Genomic DNA, 10,747 nt, shown 5'->3' on the forward strand with positions numbered 1-10,747 from the left:
CCTTCTAGGATCTCTAAGTTTTTGATCTTTTTATTTTATTTTTTTAATGAGAACTAAATTCTTACAAATGAGAATCAACGAATGGCAATAATGTCTTAGAAAAAACAAACTGCGAGTCTCTTAATCTGTCATTTTTTTATGTGACTTAGAAGGACTGCGAAGACCCCCTTGCTAGTTTTTTCATGATAACTATTATGTATGATAGATTTGTTAAGTGTACGGTTGACTATTGGACTACAATATTTTTGTTATATTATATAATATACATATGCACAATGAAATAAAGATGTCTATTTTTCTCCATGCGCCTTTCACAACTTTCCTTGATGCTCCCGTGTACGTTGGGTTGCTACTTTCAATCTAATTGATGAGCAAATCTACTCTCCTACAAGAGTAGTAGTGAGTGCAAGCTTCTGGTCAGACAGATACGTTATCGTTATCTGTAATCGACTACAGCCAATTCGTTGCTGATTAGATAATTTCAAATGAGGGTGGACTTTGCGATCAGCCACGGATACGGAAATGAAATCCTTTCAAGTACCATAGAGGATTCTACTAGCGTTTACCGTGAAGTTTTGATTTCACACGAAGAATATATCAGAGCAATCTATTATCATTGAAATAGATAACAAGTTGAAATACGTGGATGTTAGTAGTGAACATCCTCTTTACGTCAGACACAGAAAGGAGTCCAATATAATTAAAGAGAAACGTGAAAAGCCAAGAGCATCTTAAGGATAAGCATTAAATTAAATTTTTACAAGCAACGGATACTTCTCCCACAAAGAATTATGCTTTGGGGATGATTAGGCAATTCGAAGGATGCCGCCCCGTGTGCGCGCAGGGTTGTTTGTCAAGTAGTAGAGGCGCGTTATCGGTCAGGCGCGTACGGTTCCAAAATTTCGGAAGCATCCACCGAGTTTCCCGTGGAGCGTCGCTGCGAAGGAGTACACGGTAAAACGTCGTCCCGTGATGCCAGTGAAAAATCGTGCCGAGTTTATAGTAAAAAGTACGATATCCCTTGGTATCGTTGATTAATTAACGTCTAAATTTAAACGGGAAAGGATCGTCTTTGGATTATTCATTGGAGGTTGACTGGTAACGTCGCACTACGCGAGTCAGTCGAGGGTCTGCCGGCGAGCGGAGCGGTCGCGCCGTGAAAATCAGTCGGTGCCGCAAATATTCGCTGGCACAGCCGAGATTTGCCGAAGCTGTGCCACGGGACTTCGGCCCTGCGGACAGGCGCCCCGTCTACTAACAGTTTTATCGATCGAATTTGACCTGCCAAGTTCCCTAGCGTAGTCGCTCGGTTTTCACTAGTGAAGTAAATATTGTAGTTTGTCGGTATGGCTGCCCAAGCAGCTTGCACGCGGTTCAGTGATAACTACGACCTCAAGGAGGAACTTGGAAAGTAAGTACATAGCATTGAATATTATCGTCTCTCATATCCATGACTTTTAGCCTCGTCGATTTATACCTTACCAGATCCTGATTCCGGTTGTGTCGCTACTCACTGTACATATATACACACACATATACATATATAACGAACGTGTCGGCACTTGGGGACTAGCAGACGATACTGTGCTGTCGGCCATGGCCGCCACTTCCGTGGTCGCTGCCACTGCAACTTCATCGTCTCGATATCATAACAGCCTTCTCTCCTATTCCCCAGGAGGATTTTCAACGTCCTCGTTGCATTTCGTCTATATTTAACGCGCTTAGTCTTTAGGTGCGTGGCTCGTGGCCCGGACGCTATATATAATTATCAGGCTACCCGTACCAGAACTCTTCCTTCCTTGCCGGAGTTGCGGCGAGCCCTCTTTCGACGAAGCCTCCGCATCGCTACGATCTGTCACCAAATCAATAACCTAGCTACTTGCTTTACTCACTGACTTACTGACTTACTGACTTACTGTGTCTCTAAGTCATTCATTGTCTCCTTTCCTAATTCTTACATCAATTTTAGCACCGAGCATTCACTCTGTATGGATTGTTTGTTCTGTAATCAAGTCGAATTTCATATTGTTTGTAACTGTCATTCGTGTGCTCCTTTGTCTCTTCTGGGACAAATCTATTTTTAGGATTTCATTTAGGGTAACATTTCTGCGGCCGGCAGGTGGTTGTCGAATATATCTTGTCAATCGAGCCATTTTTTTAAAGTGATTTAACGGTTTGTCCTTTTTTTATCTGTCATTGGTTTTTTTTGTAGCTTATCTCTTCAATTTCAATCAAGTGAACCACACCCTTGCATTATATTTGTATCCTAGTACCCTTATTTGTCTGTCTTCTCTTTGTTGCTTAGGTTTTGTTGTCACTTACGGGAGATTATGACAAAGCGTTTTCAATTCCTACCCGGCACGTAGTTAATTAATTTTTCCACATATTTTTCAGTCATAAATTACATTAGAAGACTAGGACCACACCCTGAAATTTTACAGAAGTTAATTAAATAAGAAAGATACACGATTTCGAGGTTATGCTCACGGAAACTTCTGTTTGACAGCACGCGTCGTTCTTTTATTCTTTTTCATTCGCTCGCTCGGTCTTCCTCGCTCTTTCCATTTCTCCTTAACCTACTGACGATCAGTCAGTGCCCAGTGAACCGTCCCGGCGTTAACCAGATACTCCGAGAGCTCCGACTACATGCATACAACAGACCTTAAAAATCTTCCCCCAAAGTACGACCACACCCAATCTGCAAAATTAATAAGAAAAAACAAAGAAAAACAATCTCGCGAGGTTGAATCAGTAAAAAAAAATAAAGCATCGTCATTCATGCACTTTTTATCGGTCCAGTTATCAGTCATCAAGGTCTACTTCCCGATCGTTAATATAACCTAAAAGTAGTCGAGCTCACAGCTCGTTATCAATATCCTGCAATTTGATAAGCCATTCTATTATCATATAGAGACAACGTCAGGATGCTTAAATACAGCAGGGTGTTCGTGGTTCGTTCGAAATTCTATCTCAAGCCAGCATGCAAGTATATGGCTGGACATGACAAAGTTGCTAGAAGCGAAGGCGATGCCCATAAAGGTTAAAGGAGGAAGACTGCGCGTGGCGGGTAGCGTAATCAAAACATTCCATACCGTCGATGAATAATTCAGCGGTACTGTATCAAAGGAACCCATACGTGTATTTCTATTGAGCAACAAAGGTCCAAGGTGTCCACCTAGAGTAACGCCCGATCAACTCTTCATCAATCTTCTTCGAAGAAAGCTAATTGTCCGGCTCGCCATTAGCTCCCCGTAATCCACGTAGTCCGTCCGTTTCACATAGGTACGCACAGGGTTATGGAATTCGAGTTGAGCGATCAGGAAGAAGCGGCCAAGTCACGATTTTAAATTAAGATACGTAAAGGACGAAAACAAAGGGAACCTTTACACGGAGTGAAAAAAGTACGTAGACAAGAGCTAAGCACCGATGCGACTACGACCGCGAATCCAGGGCTCAGAGACCACGACCGTCCTTTCCTACAGGCCTGATTATTATTTTCACTTTTTTGAATCTCCCGCCATACACCACTCGCATCGCTTCGCTGTAAAATCCTATATTAACCAGTCGTTACTCGTTATACTCTCATGTCTTTTCGGTTGGTTATCTGAACCATCCCCACCTCCTTCATTGTTTTGTCTACGTATATTATATATCCGTGTACTCAGGTATATTGATATATCCCTATTGGATCTGTGGAACACGGTTTGTTGACGCTAATCTAGACCTGCCCATATGCTGTTCGAATCGAAACGGGCGGAGCGACTTATTTTCACTGCTGGCTATGTACACGTGTACAGACAGTCTGATTTTTACGTTTAATTGCGCAGTGGGCTAGTGCGCAGATCAAACAGGTACGCTCTTCTTTTCATTTGTGCAACTGAATTTTGACGTGTATCGGATATTTAGTATATTTAAACGAGACAAATATTATGCTCGTAGCGTAACGCGAGAGTGTAAGAGATTGTCATTCTTTTTTGGGGTTATCCGTACGCTATGTTCGAGATATCTGTTATGCTGTGTTAACGCGATGGATTTGTTGTGACTAGAGGAAAATTGACACTGCATGATGGAACTATAACTGTTTGTAACCGTCGGATTCCTTTCGGCCACCTCTCTTGGCTGAGCCCTTTGAACTTTTCAAGAGGCGGGACAAACCAGGCTGACATCGATATCCAATCGATCTTTTTGATCTGCGGTTTGAGCCTCGAAGGGATAATCGGACGTGATCGATAACCACCTTTAAATCGCAATTCGCGTCGGCTTATAGCCAAAGTCGATTCGGATGTTGGCTTTGGCACAGGACGCGTCCCTGCCTGACATTAAGACCTGGTAAACATTGGCTCCCACGAAAAAGCTGGTATTACTGTGTACCATTGCATATGTGTATATACACACTATCTAGAGTCACGCCGTGAGAAATTCAAACCGACCGATATACACAGACCCGTCCTACGCGCATATTTGGAATGCTACTATTATTGACGTTAGGCGGTAATATTATTATGACTGCCGCAGTTGGCTTCTTTTTCTTTTATTTTTTTTCCTTTCTTTATCGAATCTACCGCCAACGGCTGCGGTCACGGTCTTTCGAGTTTATATTTCGTAAACGTCACGTTATGCGGGTCACGCGGCACGCGCTTCTTTTGTAAAACCAGAAGAAAAAAAACAGACGCGCGTCTGACATGCCTACGTAACGAATCCCGAGTACGTGAGTTTTTGAGCGTCCTTATTTAATTGCTCGTTTGCTTGGACACTGTTCCTTTCTGTATTTGATAAATCGGTAATTTTTCATTGGACCCGTGTATCCATTTATTATTTTTTCATTCTATTTTAGGGAATGTATTTTTCGTATGCTTTTATTTTTTGCTTATGGCGTCACGGACGACGTTGATTTATTTATCGATGACCGTCGATATTCTTCTTTCTTTTTTCTTTTTTTTTTCTTTTTTTTTCACAATGACATAAATATCCCGACTAACGAGGCCCTAGGATAATTAGTGGTAAACAGTCGAACTGTTGGGACACGATTTCGAGCACAGAGCGGAGGTCTACGGTTTCTACGCGTGCTGGAACAGCGGGCGTTAATTTCATATCCCAGTATCGTTAATTATCAGTCGATAATTAAAATCGTCGCTCTATTGATTTTTGGTAAGCCTCGCGCTTTACCTTGTTGCCATTCGACGGGCAGTCTGGGTCTTATCAAATCTGCTCGAGGACTGTTGACAAACGTCACTTTCTGATTTCACAATTGACAAGGGCTCTGCTTAAGTTCAATCAAGGTTACGTGGATATCGTATAGGGATAATTAAAAAAAAAGATGGCCGCCATCTGTCAAGTGACTGACAGATCGCGACCATCAATAACGCACGATTCTAACGATGAAACAGATTCTTTGACCGCGACAAGCCGCCTTTTCATGGTTCTCAGTAAAACGAGGAAAATCTCATGAGAACAGTGTAAAGTTCAAGGGTCACGAAAATTTGTGTATTTAATTTAAAATAACGACGTATAGGTATTGTGACTCGATAAAAGTCCCTAGGATTTTTTGTATGGACTCTTTTTTAAATGTCACCAGACTTCCATCCGTCTTATCATCCATAGTGCGTTAGTTGTTTTCTCTTATGCAATATATTGCGCCTGCCGAGCGAAACGGACTTTTCCAGCCGCCCATGCTCGATCCCGACGCGTGCTCGAAATCCAAAAATAAATTCCCAGCCGACGGCGTGGCTCTAGCAATGGGAACGGGAAATGCCGAGGTCACGGGAATAAATGTTTTGTTCCATTCCACGTAGTTAGTTTTCCTACTTCTATCTCGAGGGAGTCGCGATAACACATTGTAATTCGATATTCGATCGACACAGTCGAACTGTAAGAAAGAAGCGTGAAATTGGTTTGAAAGTAATTTTTCTTTTTGATAATTCACACGTGAATTGGGCGTTATGTAAATTATTATTGATTCGACGGAGCACTGCGTATCCGTCTTTATCCACGTTGCGATATGTGTACTTACTATATATATACTTTATATACGGTCTCAATGCTAGTAAACCGCGGTATATAATTTATCGAACGACAATCGATTTTCCATTGCGGGCAGAGTAAGAATTTTCAAAATTTCCCGCCAACCACCAGACTCTCCTTTGAACGATCGCCGATGACCTTTTTATTGGACTCGCGTTATCCCCGCGTAGTCTCCTGGACTTGTTATTGTTGTAGAACGTACACGCGAAGGAAGGTTTACGATCGTTGTAAATTATCTAATGGCAATTACTCGAAGTGGCCGTTACTTGAAGGATAAATGAAAATCGGATTCGCGCCATTTTCTTTTACCATGGAACCGTGCTGACTTGTCATAATCAGTTACTCGCATTGGCGACCCACTTCTGCTTAAGCTGCACTGCAGCTTATGTTACCTTGTCGGTTCTGATTTTCCTTGACAATTTTTCATATACTTTGTATATCTGTATATATGATAAATAATGTGTTTATATATATGTAGAGAGAGGAGAGAGAGTGAGAGAGAGAGAGAGAGAGAGAGAGAGAGAGAGAGAGAGAGAGAGAGAGAGGGAGAGGGAGAGGCGCAGCCAATACAAGTAATCGAACTCCCTTCTCCTGGGAACGACGATAAGACCTCTAACGCAATAACGCGATAAAAGTGCCTGCGACAATTTTTCATAGGATGTATATATGTATATAGTCTCATGGAGTAATATATTATAGTAGGTAGATATCTGTAACAAGACACTATAGATATACTTGAGTTTAGTATATACGTATATCGTGTATAGTATATTTGTTAAAGGGTTGTTAGGTGGTGCTTCTTGGGTGGAAATGTATCACCTAAAGTGCAGGTATCAATGTCGCCAGGTATCTTTGAACAGCGCTTATGCACCGTTATATTTATATATAAATGGCAGAACTGGTTAAAAATGACAGTATGAAAATTGTCCACGATACCACGTTCCGCTTTGTTAAATATTTTTGCGATGCATCCGATATATACTAAAGGGCGTACATTGTATATGTACGAGGTCCACTCTCGGTTGATACTGAACATCGATCCGGCCGCTAACGGGAGCGCCTGGCTGTTAAAGTTTAACAAAAATTATACGTTTCATCCGATTCGCGTGGCCCTCGGGTAAATATTTTACGGCGTCAATGCCTGGTTTATTGGATGCCGTGGAAAAGTCGTGTGGACAGCCATTTTTCTTTTTGACGATAACTAAGCAAGTACGGCGAGATTGAAATTATAACAGAAAGGAATTTCGTCAAGTAATCCGAAGCGCTTTGTTCGCAGTTATGTATATGGTGAAACGAGGTAATTAATTTTGAACAATAAAAAAAGAATTAATCGTCTTATCGAAATGTTTTTATTGGCTGTTGAACGCATAACGGGGCGTGTACTTACGTATCTGGCTGGGAGTGAAGGCGGACGAGGGTGGGGGGTGGTTCAAACCGTCCTGTCTCACAGCGCGTCGAGCGTTTCGAATTCCTTTAAGTGAACGACGCCGTAAAGCGGCAGTCGTTGGCGAAGTGTCTGTCGATTGGACAATCGTAAAGCTTCGTACCGTCGCTTTAACGCTCGTTAAAATGCAGTCGTAGAACTATCCCGTGACGGCAGTTCTCGAGCTCCTCGAACGTCTCTCCATTTTCCAGAACGTCCATTAGAGTAACGTTCCAATCGCTGAGACTTCTGGGTAAGGGCTGGGAGACGCGATGTTTTCACGTCGCCCTGTCAGTTTGCACGTAGCTGTACGTATACATATAAATTCGACAAGAATTTGGTTAAGTCTCGTAACAGAGAGACTCGGGGCCTTTGGCGACGGGTTCCTGTCGATTTTCCGCAATCCCAAGCAGGGCGTGTAAACAAACGGACGTTCATCGAATGTACACCGTGCGGCCTAACCTTCAAACGTCACGGTGTGTCTCGGTACGAAAACGCAAGGGAGCAGGACAGCTTGGATATCGGATACAAGTAACCAGACTCTGATACTGTTGAATATGTGGATAGGACCTAAGGTTTGTTTAACCGTTCATTTAATCGGTTCTGTCTCGACGACGCCAAAGTCTCCCTTGCCCTTCAATTAGCTCAGTGAACGCCACCAGCGGTATTTACAATGCACAATGACAGCCGGCTGCGAACATAACCTCGTCGGCCGTTACGATGCTCCGCGCACGGAGGCAAATGGCCCGATTTCACGTCCCGCAGCCATTCATACAGGGTAGGCCTTTATTTTTAGCGGAGGACTGACTGCTCCAATTTCATCCGGCGAGAATAGAGTGGCGCCTCCTCGGATAATGAGTGGCTCTGCGTATTATTATTATTTATCGCTCACCTCTCTCTCGCGCTTTATCACTTGCTATATCTATACATCTTTATACATAACGAGGAGCCGCTCGGCGACTGTACACTCTCCCTCTCTCTCTTTCTGTCGCCAGCGACGAATAAATTTAAACCCTCCTCCCTGTCGTCTCGCTGATTCGCAGTATTTACTCGGCAGACATATTGCCATGTTCACAGTTATTTTTATTTCTCTTATGCTCCATTCCTATCTCTACCATACGACACTGTCATTACTTACGTTAACGTTTATTACTTTCGATATTACGCTTCCGTTTGATTTATAATATACGAATACGTACTCCCGAAGACACCCTACGAGTGTTAGCCGTCCAAATGTATTTATCCAAGTTGTCCACTACGCCCATACGTATCGTATAACACGATAGGAATTTTCTTGTTTCGTTATAAAAATAACTTTCAGTTAATCTGCTGTTCACTTGATAAGTTTGCCCCACCCGTTATTATTCGCAGCCAGACGCTCCATTATTTCGTATCTTTCTCGCGTCTACTTTAACTTCTCATTCGATTTCCTCTGCTACTTCCATCCTTGCCCTCTCATCCCCACAGTCCCTCATTTTTTTGTCCCATCGCTCAGTGACGTCACCAACGTGCACGTGCGTCTCGCATATACAGTCAAACGACGAAGAATCCGCAGGTCTCGTGTCTCCGGTATCTGCTCTATATTAATGGGGAGCGATTCTTTACTTTATTATCAGTCCTACTCGGCTGCTCACTGTATCCAATGAATTTTCCATTATCCAATATCAGCCTCTCATGACTTCTCTCATGGGTAGACACGTGCTCGACCTGAACTATGAGGCCGTAGGCGGCGACTGTACGTCTCGTTGAAAAAATAAATATAACTTTCCCACGTCAATTCGCTTGAGTAGGGTTTCTCGTGGGGTTTCCTCGGTGGTTCCTTAGGGCCTTATTGGGCCTTCGTCTCTTGATCCTTTGTATATATATTTATATTTATATAGGCTACTCTTGTTTTCTCACATATTTGACAAGGAGACACCTTCCTGTGATATCCTTTAGCACACAAAGTCTATGTTTGGCCACTACACGATATTTAAACGTTGAACATAGAATTTCATACATACAGGTATATTATAAACGATATTAATAAACCATTGACAGGACAGATAACGGATAATTTTCTCACTGGCCATTTATTCGGCTTAATTTATTAAGGCAAAATTGTGTAACAGTTCACGTCGGCTCTTCAGAGAATAATCAAAGTGTCACCGACCACAATGGTACGCTAATACCGTGTGGTTAGTCGGTGGGATTGGTGAAAGCCAATTTAAATTTAATATATTAAATTTTTTTCTTTCTCTTTTTTCTATATGACGTACCGGATTTTCGATTCAATTAAAACTCCTAACTCGCCTAAGCGTCGATCGCGCTCTTAATTGGAGTTGCTGGCCCTGGGGTTGCGTTGTGATGCCAGAGGGTGAAAAAAAGATAAAATAGAAAAGTAATGAATCTCCCGCTCCTGCGTGTACACGCGTAAACACTCGTTCTCTGGATTTACCTTAGGACCTCGCCTCGAGTGTCAGTGGGTCTGGGCGAAAAGTCTGATTGAAAAAGTTAATTAGGGGAATCGCTCGTGCAAAGAGGATCGCGCATGCGCATACGGGAAGAAGCAGGTTCGATTTATATGTATACGCGCGCCTGTACGGACAAGTCAGAATATGTGCCGGATCTCAGAAACGTATTCGAATTTTAATCTGATCGTCGTGAGCGACTTTTTTTTTCTTTGGTTGGTTGGTAACCTTTTTTTAATTATTACATTTTTTATCCTTGATTTAGTACCGTTGTGTATTTCGTACTCTTTGTAGGGATACGTCGTTGGTTCTTATGTATTATATGTGGACCCTGATTGGGAATCGGTCACGGGAATCGATAACGATAACTACCAGGGAATTGATTATCGGCGGCTTTACTGCACGTGCAAGGTCTCCGGCGTAATGCGCCGAGATTAAATGGCGCGGGGCTGCGGAAATTGTATTTCTTGACTTTGTTAATTCGAATTGACTTACGACGATCACGTGTCCGTCGGATAAATATAAAAGTCGGGCAAAGCTGGTAATCGCGGAGCCCAGGGAATTGCGGCAGAAAGAGTTGTGTACGGGTTACGCGATCAGGGTAGCATAACGGGATAGGACTGTATACGTATAGTAAGTACGCTGGGTCGGTGGGCAAAAGTAATAGGGATTTTTAATTCAAAATACTTGTATGCGAACCGGCAATTTTTTTTTCATTTTATAAGGGGTCGTTCGAATCGCGGGGTTAGCGCTGGTATCAGTACATTCTAGAAGTATGCCAATTCGTCCGCTTTGGAATTGTTGTTACCAATTCTTTTTTTTTTTTTTTTTTTTTTTTTTTTTTTTTTGGTTT

The 10,747-nt window shown here is 42.5% G+C and overlaps 1 protein-coding gene and 1 long non-coding RNA gene across 37 annotated transcripts in view; one reads left to right on the forward strand and one right to left on the reverse strand.

Moving 5' to 3' along the window:
• Positions 1-717: 717 nt before the first annotated feature.
• The window catches only part of LOC107265085 (calcium/calmodulin-dependent protein kinase type II alpha chain), a 90,885-nt gene continuing 80,855 nt past the window's right edge, over positions 718-10,747 (forward strand). For 2 of the 34 annotated variants that reach the window (XM_025082437.1, XM_025082439.1), the window contains exon 1: positions 777-1,411. In XM_025082437.1, coding sequence (XP_024938205.1) covers positions 1,347-1,411 — 65 coding nt within the window. In that variant the 5' untranslated portion in view covers positions 777-1,346. Of the gene's footprint in view, positions 1,412-10,747 lie in introns of all 34 variants that reach the window. The other 32 variants (XM_025082445.1, XM_025082441.1, XM_025082446.1 and 29 more) reach the window with 25 other exon arrangements.
• On the reverse strand, positions 1,424-3,420 carry LOC107265095. 3 transcript variants are annotated; one of them, XR_003059004.1, is made up of 4 exons: positions 3,093-3,420; positions 2,488-2,698; positions 1,917-2,427; positions 1,424-1,852 (listed from the first exon to the last, which is right to left on the reverse strand). It is a non-coding gene; the product is annotated as an uncharacterized LOC107265095 (long non-coding RNA). The 3 variants fall into 3 exon arrangements; XR_003059003.1 differs by having other exon boundaries at positions 1,424-2,427; positions 3,137-3,420; XR_001537107.2 differs by having other exon boundaries at positions 1,424-2,427.

Source organism: Cephus cinctus, unplaced genomic scaffold (genome assembly GCF_000341935.2).
Source record: "Cephus cinctus unplaced genomic scaffold, Ccin1 Ccin1_scaffold0215, whole genome shotgun sequence".
Lineage (NCBI taxonomy): Eukaryota > Metazoa > Arthropoda > Insecta > Hymenoptera > Cephidae > Cephus > Cephus cinctus.